Here is a 22,506-nt window from a genome sequence, read left to right as displayed (position 1 = left end):
CAGTGGGCTGAAAAAAAAAGAAAAATCAGATTTCTATATCCACATTAGCGAGGTGAATGCAGGGATCTCCCCTGCTGCGCTATTGTATTTTGATGGCAGGGACTCCTCCCCCTGGCAGAATACATCAGTGCTGCAGCCATTGGTTTCCAGCAGGACCCTTCAACAGAAGCCTGTGATTGGCTTCTGTTGACCAGACAGAGCTACACACTGGTCGAAATTTGGCCGGGTTCCTACTGAATCAGATGAATTTCAATCTGTGTGCACACAGTAGAAATTTCTGGAGGAACCCTCGTTGAGAGAGGCTGCTTTAGTCTTGTAGAAATATGTTTTTATATCTATTTCTCTTTTTTTTTTTTTCCCTCATTAACAGTGTCAAGTCAGATCAGCCAAGTAATCCCTGAGCTTTCAGGATGTCTTCAGGATGCTGTGTTCAGAGATGAAAGTAGAGTCTGCCTCATCCCTCACTTTTTCTTGACAAGAGACTTCTGATCTACCCCTGTAGCACTTGGCATGGACCGTATTTATTGTAAAACGGTATCGTTTTCCTGGCAGGTCTTATTGAGTTTTCTAATTACGGAGCAACATTTCTTATCTTTGCCTTGCTTTATGTAATAGTATTTAAGATGAATGTGTTATTATGTTTCATGTCTTAAACTGATCTATTAAAATGCCTTTTTTGCCTTTATTAGCTGCTGTTTGTTATGATTTCAGAAAATGTAATAATTTAGGAGTAGCTTATAATTATTCCAGCCTTACCCCGTTCAGTTATTTGTACTTATCGAACAAAGCATATTGAATACTGACTGCCTGCTGTACAGGTTTTAGCACATGCAGTCTTTAACCACTTCTACACATGTAAAAATTCACATTTTTTTGCTAGAAAATTACTCAAACCCCCCAAACATTTTATGTTTTTTTTTTTGAAGAGACCCTAGGGAATAAAATGGCAGTCATCGCAAATTTTATGTCCCACGGCATTTGCGCAGCAATCTTTCAAACGTGTTTTTTAACAGTTTCATGAATAAAAAATAATAAACACTAAAGTTAGCCACATTCTTTTTGTATGTGAAAGATGATGTTATGCCAAGTAAATGGATACCTAACATGTTACGCTTTCAAGAAATATGGTACCAAACTTCAATACTCAAAAATCTCCATAGGCAACGCTTTTAAATTACTTATAGGTTACCATTTTTGAGTTACAGTCTTGGGCTAGAATTGTTGCTCTCGCTCTTAACGTTTGCGCTAATACCTCACGTGTGGATTGAACGCTGTTTACATATGTGGGCGCGACGTACGTATGCGTTCACTTCTGCATGCTGAGACAGGGGTACTTTAATTTTTATATATATATATATATATATATATATATATACATAATTTTTTTTTTTAACACTTTAATTTCTTTTTTTTTTATTACTTTTATTCCTATTGCAATAGTGCATGACAGGTCCTCTTTATGGTGAGATCTGTATGTCAGTAAGACCTCAGATCTCTCCTACAGGCCGGAAAGACTGAAATTAAAAAAAACAATCTCCGCTACTCAGCCGAGATTATGGCAGTATTTACAACTTAGCAGGTAGGATGTCGTCATAATGTCGCGCCCGGGCCTCCGAGTCATAAAGACTGCCGGGGACCATCTGGTCCTCGGTATTCTCTATGATGTACCATACTTCCGCTGCCGGCGGATTCCCTCTCTGGCTCGCCAATCGCACGGCGCGCTGGTAGAAGCACCGGAGGGCGGTGGAAGGGACATCCCCTCCAACTGCCTGTAAGAACAATTAGCGGCTAGGATTGTTATGATAAAGTAAATGGCCGGCTAAAAAAAATGATCTCAATGATGCCTGCAGCTGTAGGCATCATTCAGATATCCCCAGTTAAAGCCCAGGACGTCCTATGTCGTCCAGCGGTAAGGAAGTGGCTAAACCTAATTTTTACAAAAATGCGCAGTTTAAAGCACCACTGCATGACAAGCAGTACAGATAGCTCACCTCTTTGTCATCCATACCAATGGTACTGGACAAGTGCCTACTCCACAGTTTATTCAGCTTATGTCTGGTGTCCTCATGATCCTTAGTATTACTGCTGAGGTCTGCAATTATGTTGGCATGTAACCAATTGAATTACACATGAGATGGAAGTGCAGCTTTATCAACATGCATGCCAGTGAATATTGTTTTTTGTAAACTAAGGTGCTTAGATCAGAGAAAGTAATTAGAAGTATCTCCTTTTTGTTGTTTGGCTTTTTTTTTTTGTTATAATCCTGGTATTATATTTGAACAATGGACCAACTTTACCAGTTTGTCAGCTTTTCCTTCCTCAGACGTCAGTTTGCTTAGACAGTAAAAAAGTTTTCTGTGCTTTTAAGAGAAGATACACTATACCTTTTTGTTATTTTCTAGGCCTTTTTGATCCTTTGTGCAAATACCCCATTATGAATAGAATCTTTAGGAGTTGTTTTTACCACATAATGTGCCTGTGTCGCATGATTATTTAGCATTTGCAATTTGTGCAGCTTTTTTGTCTGAACCATTATCAAGCTTCCTGTGGGACAAAACCGATTGTCTGCAAGCCAAATATCAGAGGCTATCAGCATCGTTTGGAAATTATTAGATAGCAGCTTGTTGGTCCCTGTTTCAACACTGGCTGCCTTTTTTCTTGTACACCTGCATGGCTGTAGTACAGATGTACTTAAAGGTTTAAAACCCCCAGGCAGATGTGATTTACATTAGACTTTAGGCATCACACAATGACATGGTTATTAAATGTACTAGGACTGCTAGGGATAATAATAAAATGGTTCTTTTCAAAAACTACTTGCAGTCCACCCCATGCACATATACAAAGACGGGGCAGCCTCTCTCAGCCGAATCACATACATGTACGTGATCTAGCATTTCCAGGTAGGAGGTGTACCCATGCCTGCTGCCCAGTCTGTGCTGTGATTCGGTACAGCAAAAGTTGGTCAGCAGGCCCTGGCCAGTGATTTATGGCCGAGACCTGCTCCTCCGCTTAACTAATCGCAGTACAGAGCCCTGTGTTTATTAACAACCCAGGGCTCCGTACATGGAGCAGAGAGCACAAGTTGGTCAGCGGGTCCTGACCAATGGTTTATGGCTGAGACCTGCTGATCGGCTTAACGAATCACAGTACAGAGACCTGTGTTTATTAACACAGGGCTCTGTACATGGAGCAGAGAGAAAAATCAGCCACATCTACTAGTAAAAGCTGCACATATCACACACATTACACTTGTTAGGCACACAGTTAACCCTTTCATTGCTCCTAGATTTTAACCCCTTCCAAGCCAGTGTCATTAGTACAGTGATAGTGTATAGTATTAGCACTGATCACAGTATTGGTATTACTGGTGATGTCATTGTCAGTTACTCAGTTCCCACCCAGTGTTTGATTGCCCACCGCATCATCACAGTCCCATTATAAGTTCCTGATCACCGCCATTACTAGAAAATTACTTTTCAAAAACTACTTGCAGTGCACCCCATGCACATATACAAAGACTGGGCAGCCTCTCTCAACCGAATCACATACATGTACGTGATCTAGCATTTCCAGGTAGGAGGTGTACCCATGCCTGCTGCCCAGTCTGTGCTGTGATTTGGTACAGCAAAAGTTGGTCAGCAGGCCCTGGCCAGTGATAGTGTATAGTGTTAGCACTGATCACAGTATTGGTATTACTGGTGATGTCATTGTCAGTTACTCAGTTCCCACCCAGTGTTTGATTGCCCACCGCACCATCACAGTCCCATTATAAGTTGCTCATCACCGCCATTACTAGTAAAAAATAAAGATTCCAGTATCTATACCAGACACTATATGATCAGGCAAATCAAATAATATTGTGATATCATTTTATCAAAGATGTAGCAGAATACATTTTGGCCTAAATTCATGAATAAATATTATTCTTTCAAATTTATTTTGGACATGTTTTATAACGGAAAGTAAAAAATTATTATTTTGTTTTTAATTTGTCTTTTTTTTTTTTTTTTTTGCTTTATAGAATAAAAAAAAAAACAGTGGTGATCGAATATCGCCAAAAGAAAGCTTGATTTGTGTGTAATTGTCAGTTAAAGTAGCACAGTGCTGAATTGTAAAAAAATGCTCTGGTCATAAATGGGGTAAAACCTTCTGGTGGTCAAGTGGTTAATATTGCCTAGTTCCCCATTTGTCATCAACGACAGCGTGCAGTCTCTTGTTATGGTTATGAATAAGACCCCTTATTTTTATTTGGTAAATCATCCAAGTCCTTAAATTCTTTGGCTATCCAGCACGAACTGCATGTTCAAGATCTCCCCAAAGTGCTGCAACAACTGAAGGGTTAAGTTGGCCTTATGTTTCAGATGGCTCTCAGTTGGAAAATGCTAGTGTTCCCCATCCGCAGCTTCCAGGCTGCTAAATGCAAATTGTCCTTCGTATTTCCTGATAACATGCTGCATTCATCTTGCCATCAAATCCTGTGCTGCTGTAACTCACACACCATCAGAACAGCAGAGATCCACCTCTATGCTTCATGATTGTGATCATAAAATTCAATTTTGGTTTAACCCCTTTTGTTCCATAGGTTTTGAGACTTCTGTAGTTACTGTTTTTGGTGTATTGTAAGCAGATTGTATTTTGTGGTGGCTACCTCAGAAAAGATGAACATTTTATAAAAGTTGCCAACAGTTTGTAAATTTTGAGCACAACTGTATATGACCACATGCGTATGGTAATAATGAACAAGAAAATACTATTTTTATCTGAGTCTTTTAGCTTTGGTGGACTTACTTTCGACATATTTTCAAGATAAAAATAGACTTTCAGTCTGGTATTTGTTTAAACATTTAAAGTGACTTTAAACTTTCTGAAGACTCAACCTTGCTTTTCTATACAAACATTTTCTACATATTCATAAGAACAGGAAAATGTGTGATATGCAGTAGACTAATTGTTAGTTTGGACTGTGTTACCAATTACTACCACTAGATGGCAGTTGTAGTACATGCCCAACATAACTAGGGAGTTTGTTTCATGAGGATGGATGTTTTTATAGATTCAGATTCAAGGGTAGGTTTAGCATAGAGACTAAAGACAGATATCTTTGCAGTACCTAGAATTTATTTACATTATATACTGCTTCAGAAAGTAGTTATGGGGAAAGAAAGCCATTTCTTGGCTTCATAAAATAAAAGTTTAATGCTCAAAGTGTACATACTTATTAACAATGTAGGTATATTCAGGTTTAGTTTAGAAGTCTAACTTAAAGAATCCTGCGTTAGTGTTGCCACAACCTATCAAGACCACTGGCATCTTTGTAAATCAGAGTATTGCAAATTATTGTTAGTGTTTTACCTTAGGCCTCATACACTGTTGTGCACTTCATGATACCTGTCATGGTAACCAAAATTGCAAAACTTTGCTAGAGAAATGCTCAGGCTGTCTTTTCTGACCACCTATTGAAAATCCTAATTTACTGTAATCCTTTTTATTACATGCATGCAACTTAAAGCTTTCTCCACAGTGATGTTAAACAAACATATACACAATATTCTTTAAAAAAAAAAAAAAAAACGGTCAGTTATTGCCCCGTGTCATTTACATAATTTACATAGTTCTAACATCCTTGGATTCCCCTAACCCATATATTAATCCCGTACATAAAAAATTATAAAAAGCCTGTACTGCAGCTGTCCTAATCCCACGCTATGTTAATTCTGCACAAAAGTACTAAACTGGACTGAGACCTGATCCTTAGTTGCTAATTATGTGTTTTTTTTCCTCTCATCAGGGCATAATCCCGTTAAAAGATTTTACCCAGAGTTGATCTCATCACAAATAATCTTCTTAATAGTTGATCTATCAGTCGGATACAACATAGCATAATCTCCTTAACCTTGCTTGGTCTTGCACCTTTTACTCCAAAGGGAAATTTGTAAAGCACATTTTAACACCTTTAAATGGTTGTAAAAATCAGCTTTCTAGATTATTGGCTGCCAGAAGCAATTTTGTTAAAGATGGTGTGACATCTGAAAGTGAGTTTCACTTACATGAAAGTGTCAGTTAATTGCATTTCACAGTGTTTGAGATTTTATATTTCAGTATGTGATGTTGGTATATCAGAAATCAGCGATTTAAAATACCTCTCAAACAGAAGTGTAAAAGGTCCTTGCACCTTTACAAAATTAAATCCTTTTAATGTTTGATGGCTTAATGCAGTTTACTAATTTATGAAAATGGGCATCTAGTACCTAGTAAATTTGTCACCTGCAGTCAGGACTTGTATTCATGTAAGAACAACTTATTTTATTTCAATTCATTCAAATTGTATAAGAGTATAAAGAAAATCTCCTTCACAGTATCATCACAGCAGCGTTTCGAGCCAATCTCAAGGATTTCCAAGCTTAAGATATTGCCTAGAGTGGCTTGAAAAGTTGCTGTGATGGAGTTTTTTTAGGCTCTTATATTGTGGATTTGAATAAATTCAAATAGGAGTCGTGTTTGTATGGATAGTCCTGACTGCGAAAGTCAGATTTGTATGTGGATTGATTTACATATTCAAAGCAAGCAATAATTATAATTTTTTAACAAGCCTTTGACTGATCTTTGTAGCTGTAAGCATTGTGTAAAAATTGATCCTCAAAGTTCATTGAAGCACTGCAATCGCAGCTAATTTTCTCCCTCTCTGGCAGTGGGTATTTGCAGGTAAGATGCTTGAAATAAACGGAAACCTGACTTCAGAGCCTCTGTTGTGGTCTTTAGAGATGAATTACTCCACTGAACCTGCAGCTACCGAAGCTTTTTAACCACTGTATACCTCCTATGAGCCATTTTTACATCTCTGCAGAGTTTTTGTTTATTTAGCGATAATTTTGTCATTACTTAAAGCGGATCTTTACTGCAAATGAGCACCACAAACCAAAAGCATTAATTCATTTTTATAATTCAAAAGCAAACTCCCCCATCCATGTCATGCTTTATTTTAGTGAGAAATCACGTTGAAAAACAACCCCCCTAGCATTTCTGGCCATGGCCATCTCGAATAAGAGCAAATGATTCATGTAGCATTCACTTCCTGGAATCCATCTGCCTTTAGCTCAAGCATGCATGCAGGAGAGTGTGCTTAGCTGAGAAAACCCCTCCTGAACACTGCTGTGATATATGACATTTGCCTAGGTAAGAAACCAGAAAGAAGCAAATGCAAAAAAAAAAAAAAAAGCAGTTTAAAACAAGTAAATATGATACATTTTCCTATCTATTTACTAGAGCTAGCAGCATAAGAAATATAAAAAAATCAATGTTGTTTGGGAGAGTGAAGTTCCACTTTAAAGTGGACTTCCACCCATTTTAGTAACTTTAGATGTATGTAATCTCCTTTAAAACAGCTTTTACCAATGGAAACTTTTTTTTTTGCTAGTAAATACATTATTTTCTCTTTATTCATCCTCTCCTCACTTCCGGGTCCAGTTGGCGATTACGTCATTCGGCGATTTGCAGGGGGTGCTGGGATGTTTTTCCTGGCATGAAATCTTGCATTATTACACAGGAGCTGATCTGTACTGTTTGTATTGAGGCCGTACTCTGCCCCGCCTCCTCTCAGTGAGCTCAGTGAGGATATAATGCTTTCAGTCCTCGCTCACTGAGAGGAGGCGGGGCAGAGCATGGCCTCAATACAATACATACAGTACAGCTCACTGAGAGGAGGCGGGGCAGAGTACGGCCTCAATACAAACAGTACAGATCAGCTCCTGTGTAATAATGCGAGATTTCATGCCAGGAAAAACATCCCAGCACCCCCTGCGAATCGCCGAATGACGTAATCGCTGACCGGACCTGGAGTGAGGAGAGGATGAATAAAGAGAAAATAAGGTATTAACTAGCAAAAAAAAAATCTATGTAATCCAAGTTATTAAAAATGGGTGGAACTCCACTTTAAGATGACAAAGTAATACATATATTTAACTACTTGAGTCCCTGCACATTTTATAAACAGGACTGGTATCAAGGGTTTTTAAGCACTCCTGGCACATACCGGCAGGTGTGAGGGGGGAGCTGGGCAGAAGGATGGGACATGCTACACCCATTCAGTGTACTTTGTGGATTTTTTTTTTTGGTGTGTTGCACATCAAGAGTCCTCAAATAGTTAGTGATTGTAAAGTCTAGTTTAAAAAAAAATAACAACAAACATGTTCTTCTTGCTCTGTTGCATTGGATTTGCACAGAGTGGCCTAGATCCTCCCCTTCTCAGGTCTCTCTTCGGCGCTCCTGGCCCCTACCTCCTTTTCAGTGCTGTGGGGGCACCCGGGCCGAGTCACAGATCCCTGTGTCCATTCAGACAGACCTGTGACCCGGCCCCTCTCTCCTGATTGGCTGACTCCAAAGAGAAGGGGAGTCCCGGGCAGCTGAGAAACTCCTGCAACATCGCTGGATAAAGATGGGCTTGGGTAAGTATTGGGGGGCTGAGGAAGACTGCTCCACACAGGTTTTTTTTTGCATAGAATGCATTGAGAGAAAAAAAAAACACATGCCTTTACAATCTCTTTAAAGATGTTTTACTCCATGTCAATACTTTATCTCCTGCACAGGAAAGGGGTAAAAGTGCTGGGTATTGAAGTGGTTAAAGTCCTCATTCGCATATGCTTTTTTTTTTTGCATGGAACGCAGATTCATGCTGGCAGAGCTAGCAGAAGATCCTGCATAAAAATATGCATCTAAAGTACTTGCATTTAGATGCATAATGTGTTTAGACATGTACAATTCTTCTTTCATTTAATTGATTAGCTACACATTTACATGTAATATCTGCAGAATTTTTGCAGCTCTGGACACAGAGGTGCTCTACTGTAAAAAAAAAAAAAAAGTAATGTGCTGCTAAATACAGAACGCATTTTCGCATGAAGATGCACCTGTGTATTGGCTCATTGATTACTAAAGTGCCGCGTTTAGATGCATATAAAACTCTGCTATATGCATTAGAATGCAGCGCTTTTTCTGCTCGTGTGAGGGACCACTTTACCTTTTTAGTAAAGTCGTCCTCTTAGTTAATTCCCCCTGCACCCCTAAGTGCACCCCACCTGGAATAATACCTCTGAGTGAAAAGTATTATTCCTGGCCGCCTGCACTCAGTGACGTGGGGGCATTTAATAATGGGCAACTTAACTAAGACTGAATTTTTCCTTTTAGCATCCATAGTCAGGGCACTGGTGCACTTTACCTCCAGGATTGCGTAAGGGGTGGTCATCCTTGTACAAGATATATTGTGGATCCAGGTATAGCTCTTGTGTACTGCAAAGCCTGGAAAAGGAATCCTTGTTATAAGAGAGCAGGCCCATTGTTTTACAGCATTACACAATAACTGTCCTATAATCCTGGTGTGACATCGTAGTTACTTGAACTTTTGATACACAGAGCATGCCATCAGCAGCACCTCCTCCCTGGCTTAGAGCCAGTGACCTCTTTCTGTAGACTCTTGGAAGAGCGATTTATTGTTGCAACTGTATTAATCTGCATACTGTAGCTCTGAGCTCTGATTCCTTATGCAGCAGATCGTGCTGAGACAAACTAATCCAGCATTCAACTTAATCTTCATTTACTACTGGCATTTTTTTTCCTTTTTAATTCTGTGTGACCTGACAGATTTCCTTTGCAGTAACTTATTTTTATAGAATGGTACAGGACTTTCCACAAGTAAGTTTTCAGTTTCTCATTGTGTATAAGGCTCTTTATTGCAGAAGAGGCATGCAGAGGAAAACTACCTGCCTGCTTACAGTCTCCTTTGGAATGTACACAGGGCTGCACAGGAACAGCTCAGTTTATATTTCGGCACAGGGCCTGTGTGCCGGGATTACTGCACTCCTGCGTATATGTCACGTGACGTCATCCCGCGCCAGCCAATGGCAACAAGCCAAAGCCCAACACCAGGATGAAGCTGGATAGAAGATACCAGCAAGGGACTGGCTTACGGCAGTTTTTATGCTACAGGACAACCCTCCTGTGCAGAATCACGTGTGTGTGTGTGTGTGTATGTATAAAGTAGTGAGTGTACAGCTTATATAACAGTGTCAATTCGCTAACCCAACACACAGCCATTAATGTCTAAATCGCTGGCAACAAAAGTGAGTACACCCCTAAGTGAAAATATCAAAACTGGGCTCAATTAGCCATTTTCCCTCCCAGGTGTCATCTGACTCGTTAGTGTTACAAGGTCTCAGGCATGAATGGGGAGCAGGTGTGTTAAATTTGGTGTAATCGCTTTCACTCTCTGGTCACTAGAAGTTCAACATGGCACCTCATGGCAAAGAACTCTGAGGATCTGAAAAAAAGAATTGTTGCTCTACATAAAGATGGCCTAGGCCAGTGATGGTGAACCTTGGCACCCCAGATGTTTTGGAACTACATTTCCCATGATGCTCATGCACTCTGCAGTGAAGTTGAGCATCATGAGAAATATAGTTCCAAAACATCTGGGGTGCCAAGGTTTGCCATCACTGGCCTAGGCTATAAGAAGTTTGCCAAGACCCTGAAACTAAGCTGCAGCACGGTGACCAAGTCCATACATCGGTTTAATAGGACAGGTTCCACTCAGAACAGGCCTTGCCATGGTCGATCAAAGAAGTTGAGTGCAAGTGCTCAGCATCATATCCAGAGGTTGTCTTTGGGAAATAGACGTATGAGTGCTGCCATCATTGCTGCAGAGGTTAAAGGGTTGGAGGGGTCAGCCTGTCAGTGCTCAGACCATAAGCCTCACACTGCATCAATTTGGTCTGAATGGCTGTCGTCCCAGAAGGAAGCATCTTCTAAAGATGATGCACAAGAAAGCCTGCAAACAGTTTGCTGAAGACATGCAGACTAAGGACATGGATTAGTGGAACCATTTCCAGTGTCTGATGAGACCCAAGATAAACATATTTGGTTCAGATGGTGTCAAGCATGTGTGGCGGCAACCAGGTTAGGAGTACAAAGAAACAAAGAGTGTCTTGCCTACAGTCAAGAATGGTGGTGGGAGTGTCATGGTCTTGGGCTGCATGAGTGCTGCCAGCACTGGGGAGCTACTTTTCAATGAGGGTAAAATAAAAGGTTATGTAGACAACTGGAAGGTATGGTGTTACCATAATCCCTGAACAAAGGCTTTGAAGAAAAACCCCCTTCTTGAAATGGGACTTTATGAGTAACAATAGATTACATATAGAAAGATTATTTCTCTTACGTCCTCCGACAGTCGCCGCCACCTCTAAGTCATCACTGTTGGGTATTGACTTCCGCTCCGCAGGAGTAGCTAGGCATAAAGACTTAGTCAAAAGAACAAAGGCATTTGCATATACATACCCATGGGGGCTGTCCCATCTGGTCAATACCCCCCTGCAGTGACCACTCCCAACTCAGTTTTAATCTGCCTAGCGTCAGGAGTAGTTGGTCTTCCCTGTGCTGGGGCTACAGTCTCAGCCTATCTAATCTTTTTTATTTGATTTTCTTTTGATGTCAGTTTTCTCTTACTTTACTAGCTGTTTATTTTGTCAGCTTTAGTTTTAGTCGATTCTTCGGATGAAGATGGATCATGCGGTGCTGGGATTCGGACTGACCGCCCTGGTTCTCCAGGGCAGAGGGTCAGATGGACCCCCAGCCCGCCATCGAGCGTTCGGCTATGGTTCGCCCTGGCACTATGAACAACCCATCCCTGTTCGCAGCAGGGATGCAGCCGTGAGGTGGCTACCTCACAGGACACATCTGCGATGCTGCAGTGTCATGTCCCTGGCAAACGGCACTCCGTCATGTGAGGACAGTGACTTTCTGTTCATAGAGGCACCCCACGCCATCTGGTACAGGTAAGTACTTCTGTGTGGGGCCTCTGTCTGGGGTGGCAGTCCTGTGTTGCTGTGTGTCCCCCATGTCTGTACCTGTGTGACTCCCTTATGCGGTCCCTGCGGGGATTGCTTGTGCATGCGCTGCGGTGCTGTATGTTGTTGGGGGTCCCCTTCCCTGTGTCACTTCGGTGCTTGTTGGGGGTGCAGACTGTGTGTGTGGCGACCACAGCGGGGTAAATCCGTGCGGTCCGCCATTTTAGGTATGGGCAGGCATGTTTGGCTTCTCTATGGGCAATCTACATGCTGTTTTTGGCACCGGTAGCCGAACGATCGTTCCGACCGCATGTCCGGCGGCCATTTTGGCGGAGCCTCCCATGCAATCCTATGGGGCAGCCATTTTCCCTCGGTCATGCAGCCTATAAGTTCAGCCTACTTTAGCAGCACTTCTTTTTCCTCTGAAGCAGGACACTCGGTGGCAACACTCTGCGGGGCTCTGCAGGTTATTGCTCTCAATATCTTTCTGTATTGTCATTTCTGGCTCAGTTTTTTTCTCTCCTGTTTGGGGGTCTTTGTCACTGTAGCTGAAGCGGTGGGCTGCGCACTCCGCGGCGCTCTTAAAGGGACAGTACTAACTTTATTGCACTGTTGTTTTTTGTCACCTTGAGCAATGGATTCTCAGGACAGCAAATTCCCCCCAGCTCTTGTGGGGGTCCCCAGTTTTCCTGTGGCCCCTCTGAGACCTGATTTGGCCGCTGTAGTGGCGACCTTGGTGTCAAACATGGAAATTCTGATGGCTGAACGTGCTGCTAAAAAGAGTCCCAGATTGTCTCTCTCCTCTGATTCAGATGGTGATATGGCTGCTGCTGCGAGCGTGCCCTTTTGAGGGTCTCGCTCATCCTTGGACCTGTTGGGGTCTGAGGGGGAGGCAGAGGTGGAAGGGGTTGATACCTCTTCCCCGGGGTCGCCTGAAGAGCGGGCGACCATGGATGAATTAATTGTTTCTGTTAAGGAAACACTATATTTGGAGGATGAGCCCTGTCCTCCGGGCGTTGTGTCCTCATTTGGGACGCACAGGACCCGCAAGTTGGCGCAGGTTTTTCCCTGCCCAGCTGACTTTCATTACACTGTTAATGAAATGTGGCGCACGTTAAAACGTCCATTCCTGGTGCCTAGTCGGTTCAAATTGCTTTATCCTTTTGCACCAGCTACGGAATCACGATGGTGTGTGCCTCCACAGGTAGATCACACTGTGGCCGTGTTAAACAAGGCTACCTTGGTTCCTTCTGAGGATACCCCGGTTTTCCGGGATCCCACGGATCGACAGTTGGAGTCTCTAGCCCGCCATTCCTATACGGTGGCGGGCTCGTTGCTCAGACCCGTTTTCGCGTCCGTTTTGGTGGCTCAGGCAGGCTGATTGGACTAAGGTGCTTAGGAGCAGCCTCGTGTCTGATGATGTTCCGCCTGCCCGGCTGGAAATGGTGGATCAAATCCACCAGGGAATCCTGTATTTGTGTGATGCGGCCTTAACCGGCGACTGATATGGCTGAAGAGCTGGTCGGCTGACCAGTCCTCACGGAAAACAGTTGCTGATTTTTCCATATGCTCGCTCTTGCCTTTTTGGCGAGGCGTTGGATACCCTGGTAAAAGGCGTCACGGGGGGCAAGAGCACCATGCTGCCCCAGAACCCGAAGAACAAGTCCTTTCGAGGCAAGCGGGGTTCTGCGCCTAGATCCACTCAGGGGTCCTTTCGTGCCTTTCGGAACCAATCCAAGGGCAAGCCCTTCAGGGCCCAGGACGATCAGAAGAAGCCCTGGGCGGGTAAGCAGAAGTCCGGCAATGCCAGCTCGGCGGGTCAATCAGCCTCCTCCTGAAGGGGCGCCCTCACCCATTTCAGGGTGGGGGGACGTTTGCGCAGTTTCCTCCAACCTTGGCTGCTCCGGATATCGGACAGGTGGGTTCTGGAAATCGTTCGATCGGGATACAAGATCGAATTCCTTTCCCGGCCGGCGGACAGATTCTTTCCCTCAAATCTTCAGTTGCCTCCGGGGCGTCTGCAGGACCTGCATCAAGCGGTGCAGGACCTTCTTGCTCAGGGGGTGATTGTCCCGGTCCCTCATCGGGACAGGTTTCGGGGATTTTATTCAAATCTGTTCACTGTGCCCAGAAAGGAGGGCAAAGTGCGTCCTACTCTGGACCTGAAAGCGCTGAACCGCTTTGTGCGTGTTCGGAAGTTCCGTATGGAGTCTCTCCGGTGGTGGCCTCCTTGAGTCCAGGGGAATTCCTGGCCTCGATAGATCTGAAATATGCGTACCTGCACATCCCCATTTTCGAGGGTCATCAGCGGTACCTTCGTTTTTGCTATCGCAGAGGACCACTACCAGTTTGTGGCGTTACCTTTCGGTCTCGCTTCGGCACCAAGGGTTTTTACCAAAGTGTTGGCGCCGGTTCTGGGTCTGCTGAGGACTCAGGGCATTGCGGTCTTGGGTTACCTGGATGATCTACTTCTGAGATCGCGTGCCAGCCAGGACCTAGTGCGCGATCTGTCCACCACGGTGTAGACGCTGCAGGAGTTCGGATGGACCATCAACGTTCAGAAATCGACGTCTCCATCGGTTCGTCTTCCCTATCTGGGAATGATTCTGGACTCTGCTCAGGCAAAAGTGTTCTTGCCGGAGGACAAGCTCCGGACTTTGCGGGACGAGATCAGGTCCCTCAGGGACAGCCCGTCCTCGTCACTCAGGGCCTGTATGCGGGGCCTGGGGTTGATGGTTTCGGCCTTCGAGGCGATACCCTTTGCTCAGTTTCACACGCGGGCTCTCCAAGCGGAGATCCTGGACAGGTGGGATAGACTGCCTCAGTCCCTGGATCTTTGTGTCTCCTTGAGTCGTCAGACCAGATGGGCTCTTCTGTGGTGGCTCCAGTCCCCGTCGGTGGCGGAAGGCAAGTCCTTCCATCCGTTGGTGTGGACGGTGATTACCACGGATGCCAGCCTGTCGGGCTGGGGTGGAGTCCTGGGCAACCTGTCTGCCCAGGGCACTTGGTCCGAGGAGTCCTCCCTCCCGATGTGCTGGAATTGCGAGCGATAAAACTCTGTCTCTTCCAGTGGTCGGACCGTCTTCGGGGCTGTCCTGTCTGGGTACAGACGGACAATGCTACCGCGGTGGCTTACATCAACCACCAAGGAGGCACCAGGAGTGCTCGGGCGGCCCGGGAGGTGACCGACATTCTGTCTTGGGCCGAGACTCATGTCCCGGCGATCTCGGCAGTTCACATTCCGGGTGTGGAGAATTGGCAGGCCGACTATCTGAGCCGCCAGACCCTGGACCAGGGGGAATGGTCCCTACACCCAGAGGTCTTTCAAATTCTGTGTGCGAGGTGGGGATCCCCGGACGTGGATCTGTTAGAATCCCGGCTAAATCGAAAGGTGGAAAGGTTCGTGGCAAGAACGTGCGATCCGCTGGCGGACGCCTCTGATGCGTTGGTAGCCCCTTGGCATCAGTATCGTCTGATGTATTCCTTTCCCCCCGATTCAGTTGCTATCCAGGTTCCTCCGCAGGTTAGTCTTGGAACCACACCTGGTGATTCTGGTGGCTCCGGACTGGCCACGCCGGTCCTGGTATGCCGACGTTGTTCATCTGGCAGTGGCGTCTGCCTCTGCGGGAAGATCTCCTGGGCCAGGTGTCCGCACTGGCTATTCTTTTTTTTCTTTTCCAACGCCCTGTGGCATCTCATTCCCTGGTTCGCACCTTCATTCAAGATGTGCGACATTTGGCTCCTCCCAGGAAGGAGCCCTTACCTCCATGGGCCTTGAACTTGGTTCTGTCCCTGTTACAGCGTGCTCCCTTTGAAGACATTCGGGAAATATCGTTGTCTCTGCTGTCTAAGAAGGTTGCCTTTTTGGTGGCGATCACTTCGGCTCGCAGGGTGTCAGAACTGGCAGCGTTATCTTGCCGTTCTCCGTACTTGGTGATTCACTGGGATAAGGTGGTTTTGTGTCCGCATCCCTCCTTTTTTCCTAAGATGGTCTCTGAGTTCCACATTAATAAGGACATTGTCCTAACTTCGCTTTGTACAAAGCCTAAGCATCCTAAGGCGGTTGCTCTGCACTCCTTGGATGTTGTCAGGGCGATCAGGGTTTACCTGTCGTCTACGGAATCTTTTCGGAAGACGGATTCCCTCTTTGTCCTTCCTGAGGGACCTTGGAAGGGCATGGCTGCATCCGCAGCGACTATTGCCAAATGGATCAGACAGACTATTGAACAGGCTTATGCTTTGAAGGAACGGGTTCCACCCTTCCCTGTTAAGGCGCACTCTACCAGATCTGTGAGTGCGTCCTGGGCCTATTGGCATCGGGCCTCGGTGGCCCAGGTGTGCAAGGCTGCGACTTGGTCGTCGGTGCATACCTTTTCCAAATTCTACAAGGTAGATGTTCTGGCATCAGCTGATGCCTCCTTTGGCCGCAAGGTTCTTAGTGCGGCAGTGCCATGAAGGTCAGTTGTTTTCTAGGTCCCTGGCTGTTGGTATTTGCTTTCCTGGGCTGTTGCTCCTGTTGAGCATTGTTTTTCTGTTGCCCAGAGGTTCTCTTACTGTGCATGTAAGGTTCCTTTCTCTGATGTGGGTACTGCGTTGCCTTTTCTACGGTTGCGTCTCCCACCCCTCATGTCTATACTGCTTTGGAACATCCCAACAGTGATGACTTGGAGGTGGCGGCGACTGTCGGAGGACATAAGAGAAAACTGAGTTTTTGTAAAATCTTACCTGTAAAATTCCTTTCTCTGAGTCCTCCGACAGTCGCTGCCCCCGCCCCTCTTTTGGGGTTCTTATTACCTACTGTTATGCTACCAAACTGAGTTGGGAGTGGTCACTGCAGGGGGGTATTGACCAGATGCGACAGCCCCCATGGGTGTGTATATGCAAATGCCTTTGTTCTTTTGACTAAGTCTTTATGCCTAGCTACTCCTGCGGAGCGGAAGTCAATACCCAACAGTGATGACTTAGAGGTGGCGGCGACTGTCGGGGGACTCAGAGAAAGGAATTTTACAGGTAAGATTTTACAAAAATTCCTTTTTTCTAAAAATTGTGTATTTGAGGTAACTTCTCTTTCTTAGAATTTCATTGTTCAAGATTCAATATAGTAGTGCAACATTTGACCATACATAAATTGGTCCATCAGATACATAAAATACAACGAACATGGTGCTACTTATGGAGTGGTACATAGTCCACCGCGTTTCGATAATGTGATTAATAGCATATGAATCTTCATCAGGGATTTTGAATCCACTCCTGAAAAAGTACAACATAATGTAAGTTTCGTACACATTAAAGGATATGCATATAGATACATATACTCATATATTAAATATGCGTCTGCGACTGCTGCTCCCCTGGATGTAGCTTGGAAAACCCTCCCCCCATCCACCCCCCAACCCTGCCAATCCAATCCCACCACATACCTGACAACTCGCACCCCGCTATATTCCTCCTTTGGAATGTGTCCTATATTCCCAGATCGGAAGCTAGAGCCAAGTATAAATGGTTCTTGTTTTCTTTGCCTAAAACCGTGAGCACAAGAAATAATCCTCTGCAAGGGGACTAGTGGAAAAAACCTATCAACTGAGCAAAAAAAACTCACCTAGTATGAGGAATCCAGATGAATGGTATTTAACCGCTTCCATACAGAGCAGTTAGACACCCTTCCTGCCCAGACCAATTTTCAGCTTTCAGCACTCTCACACTTTGAATGACAATTGCTCAGTCATGCTACACTATAACCAAACAAAATTTTTATCATTTTTTTCACACAAATAGAGCTTTCTTTTGGTGGTATTTGATCACAACTGGGGTTTTTTTTTTTCGTGATATATGCAAAAAAAGAGCAAAAATTTTGAAAAAAAAAACACTTTTTTAGTTTCAATTATGAAATTTTGCAAAAAATAAATTTTTCTTCATACATTTGGGCCAAAATGTATACTGCTACATGTCTCTGGTAAAATTAACCCAAATTAGTGTATATTATTTAGTCTGTGTGAAAGTTATTGAGTCTAGAAGCTATGGTACCAATTACTGAAAATTGATCACACCAGATGTACTGACTGCCTATCTCCTTTCTTGAGGCCCTGAAATGTCAGGACAGTACAAATACCGACCAAATGACCCCTTTTTGTAAAGTAGACAGTCCAAGGTATTTAGTAAGAGGCATGGTGAGTTTTTTGAAGTTGTAATTTTTTCCCACAATTCTTGGGAAAATGAAGAAAAAAATTTTTTTTCTTTTTTTTCCCACAAAGTTGTCAATTTATAAGCTATTTCTAACACATAGCATGTACACAGCAAAATTTACACCCAAAAATACATTCTGCTACTCCTTCCGAGTATGGCGATACCACATGTGTGAGACTTTTACACAGCCTGGCCACAAAAAGACTCCACGTCCAAGAAGCACATTCAGGCGTTCTAGGAGCATAAATACACATAAAACTTTCTTACTACCTATCACACTTTTCAAGGCCCTAGAGCACCAATACAATGGAAAAGTCCACAAAATGACCCCATTTTGGAAAGCAAACACTCCAACGTATATTCTATGAGGCATTATGGGTCGTTTGAACATATCATTTTTTTCCACAGGTTTTTGGAAAATGTGGGAAAAAAATGAAAACTTTTTTTTTTTTTTACACAAAGTTGTCAATTTATAGGATATTCCTAACACATAGCATGTACACAGCAAAAATGACACCCCAAAATACATTCTGCCACTCCTCCTGAGTATGGCAATACCACATGTGTGAGACTTTTTCACAGCCTAGCCATATAGAGGGGCCGAACATCCAAGGAGCATCATCATGCATCCTAGCCACTTGCCTAGGCCTATTTTTGACATTTGGTGTTTACAAGCTAAAATCAGTTGTTTTGCTAGAAAACTGCTTAGAACCCCCAAACATTATATATTTTTTTTTAGCAGAGACCCTAGAGAATAAAATGGAGATTATTGCAATATTTTTTTATCACACCGTATTTGCGTAGCGGTCTTCCAAACGCAATTTTTTTGGAAAAAATTCACTTTTTTTAATTAAAAAATAAGAAACCAGTAAAGTTAGCCCAATTTTTTTCCATAATGTGAAAGATAATGTTACGCCGAGTAAATAGATACCCAACATGTCATGTTTCAAAATTGCGCACGCTCACGGAATGGTGACAAACTTTGGTACTTAAAAATCCCCATAGGCGACAATTTAAAAATTTCTACAGGTTGCCATCTTTGAGTTACAGAGGAGGTCTAGGGCTCAAATTATTCCCCTTGCTCTAACGATCGCGGCGATACCTCACATGTGTGGTTTGAACACCGTTTACATATGTGGGCGGGGTTTCTGTATGCATTCGCTTCTGCGCGCGAGCTAACGGGGACAGGGCGCTTTAATTTTTTTTTTTTTTACTATTTATTTTATTTATTATTTTTTATTTTTACACCGTTTAAAAAAAAAAAAAAATTGATCATTTTTATTTCTATTAAAAGAAATGTAAATATTCCTCGTAATAGAAATAGGCACGACAGGACCTCTTTTTTGTGAGATCTGGGGTCAAAAAGTCCTCAGATCTCACAAGTACACTAAAAGATAGAAAAAAAAAAAAAAAAAAAAATAATTATAATATAAAATGAAAAAAAAAAAAAAAAGGACCTTTAAACCGGTTGCTAGGCAACAACATTTTCTGTAGCTCCGGTCCTCCAAGACCATAGAGTCAAGTGAGGGCAAGCTTGCCCTCACTCGACATCCTGTCTGTGAGGATTCGGGACCGGATCGTTTTCCCCGCTGCCGGCGGGTCCGGTAAGCGGGGAAAAGGACCGGAACGCGTCGGGAGGGGGGGGGGTGCGCCTCTTCCGCCATCCCGGAAGGGTGATCCCACGGCGAATCCGCCGCTGGGACCACCCTTATCGGAAAGCCAACCGTCCACCGTTTAAAAAAATACCAGGGTTATGGCAGCTATCTGCTGCCATAACACCGGTATTTAGGTTTAAACGGACGACGTATATAAACCTTTTTGGACTTGGACATGGTGGCTGTATGAAGGGTGACAGGTACTCGGGTACTTTGTTGGGCAGGTGACAGGTACTCTGGTACTGATGAGCAGGTGGCAGGTACTCGGGTACTCCGATAGGCAGGTGACGGGTACTCGGGTACTCTGATGGGCAGGTGACAGGCAGGTGATAGGTACTGATGAGTAGTACTCACTGACTGATAGGTGATAGGTGATACTGTACTGATGGGTACTGATGATCAGTACTGATACGTGATAGGTACTGATGAGTAGTGATGGGTACTGATGAGCAGGCGGCAAGTACTTGGGTACTTCAGGCGTCAGGTACTCTGATGAGCAGGTGGAAGGTACTCGGGTACTCTGATGGGTAGGTGACAGGTACTCAGGTACTCTGATGACGGGTACTCCGTTGACAGGTACTCAAAGTACCCGAGTACCTGTCATCAGAGTACCCAAGTACCTGTCATCAGAGTACCCGAGTACCTGTCATCAGAGTACCCGTCATCAGAGTACCTGTCATCAGAGTACCCGAGTACCTGTCATCAGAGTACCCGAGTACCTGTCATCAGAGTACCCGAGTACCTGTCATCAGAGTACCCGAGTACCTGTCATCAGAGTACCCGAGTACCCGTCATCAGAGTACCCGAGTACCTGTCATCAGAGTACCCGAGTACCCGTCATCAGAGTACCCGTCAGAGTACCCGAGTACCTGTCATCAGAGTATCCGTCATCAGAGTACCCGAGTACCTGTCATCAGAGTACCCAAATACCTGTCACCAGCCCATCAGAGTACCCAAATACCTGTCATCTGAGTACCTGATGACAGGTACTCGGGTACTTTGATGGGCTAGTGACAGGTGCTCTTTATTGGGGGGGGGGGCAATCAGTGTGTTTGGGGTGCACTGTACTTGGTAACTAGCTGTTACCACAATCTCCTCCTCACACAGGATCAGTGTGTGAGGAGGAGAACACGGTGACAGCTAGTTACCGTGTTCTCTGTTGACATTTGTGACCGGCTGTGATTGGACACAGCCGGTCACGTGGTAAAGAGCCAATTTCATTGGCTCTTTACCTAGATCGGGGATCGACTCTGTCCGAGGGACGAGCCTCGTCCCCGATCGCTGCTCTGCGCGCCCCCGGGGGCGCGCATTGCAGAGAGAACGAGCGGCTCGTGCTGGAGCCGCTCATGTGATCGGCTGTGATTGACACAGCCGATCACGTGGTAAACAGCCAATTTCTATTGGCTGTTTACCTTGATCAGTGATGGGCTATGTCCGAGGGACGAGCCTCATCCCTGATCGCGCCGCTGCGCGCCGCCGGGGGCGCGCAGTAGCAGCTAGAACGGGCCGACGTCATATGACGGCGGCCCGGATCTAGACAACCACTTTGCCGACGTCATTTTACATGACTCGGTAAGGAAGTGGTTAAAGAAAAATATAAAAAATAAATAAATTGTGTTGCCCTCTTTCAGCACATCAAGGGAGCTTTGGCTCATCTGTCACAGAGAAAGGAAGGAAGTGGATCAGTAAAATGGAACTGAATACCAGAAGAAACCTCCCTGGGCCCAAATTGGACATTTTCACTTAGGGGTCTACTCACTTTTGTCGCCAGTGGTTTAGACATTAATGGCTGTGTGTTGAGTTCATTTTGAGGGGACAGAACATTTACACTGATATACAAGCTGTACACTCACTACTTTACATTGTAGCAAAGTGTCATTTCATCAGTGTGGTCACATGAAAAGATGTAATAAAATATTTACAAAAAAAGTGAGGGGTGTACTCACTTTTATGAGATACTGTAGATCTACATCCTAGTGTAAACAGTTTTTTTTTTTCTTCTCATGACTATCACCATTTATTTTAAAATGGTGGTGGCTGGGGTGGTATGTAGCACCATTTTAAAATTGTATTCCGTGAGCATGCCTATGATCTGTGTCAAAACCAATTAGATTGGCTCTGTGCCTTGTGGTTACTGTGATGGCTAATTGCAGCAATCACAGTTGTAAACAGTGCTACGTTTGAGAGCCCTCCCCTTTCTCACGCCACAGAGGAAAGGTAGGAAGGACAATTCAGAAATTTCCCCCTGACGCCTGGGCTGCCGCCTGAATGCTCCGTAAACCCTGCACGTCCCCCCCTCTCTATGTATCCCGGGCTTTCTTGCCCTTCATTTTTAAATGTAAGGCGCCTTAACGACAGGTAAGTGAGACTCCTCTGCAGCCCCTGCATTTCCTCATGCAGGACATTCTCCTGTACCGTGCCATCTGCTGTACCATCACCTGTGCCATCTGCTTTGCCATGTGCTGTACCATTACCTGTGCCATGCCTGTACCATCACCTGTGTCATGCCTGTACTATCTCCTGTGCCATGCCTGTACCATGCCCACAGCCCTGCATCTCCTGTACCATGCCCATAGCCCCTGTTTTGTGTCTCATGGTGGTCCAGTTGGATCCAGTAGCTGCTGCATTTCCCACCCTAGGCTTATACTCGAGTCAATGCGTTTTCCCACTTTTTTGTGGTAAAATTAGGTGCCTCGGCTTATATTCGGGTCGGCTTTTACTCGAGTATATACAATAATTGTCCGCCAAACTACCTTTGTTCTGAAAAATGAAAAAAGAATGCCCTGGTAATGACGGGGTATTACAGGCTGAAAATGAAGTGATTAAGAAAG

The 22,506-nt window shown here is 44.4% G+C and overlaps 1 protein-coding gene across 1 annotated transcript in view; it reads left to right on the top strand.

Annotated features, from left to right (window-relative positions):
• The window catches only part of HDAC2 (histone deacetylase 2), a 100,604-nt gene extending 99,919 nt beyond the window's left edge, over positions 1-685 (top strand). The window contains exon 14 of the mRNA XM_082249343.1: positions 371-685. Within this exon, the coding sequence (XP_082105469.1) occupies positions 371-401 (31 nt within the window). The 3' untranslated portion in view covers positions 402-685. The remainder of the gene's footprint in view (positions 1-370) is intronic.
• Positions 686-22,506: the final 21,821 nt, after the last annotated feature.

The sequence above is a fragment of the Pelophylax lessonae genome (genome assembly GCF_965119305.1).
Source record: "Pelophylax lessonae genome assembly, chromosome: 3".
NCBI lineage: Eukaryota > Metazoa > Chordata > Amphibia > Anura > Ranidae > Pelophylax > Pelophylax lessonae.
The sequence above is the reverse complement of the archived record's forward strand: the minus strand, read 5'-3'. Positions and strand labels throughout refer to the sequence as shown.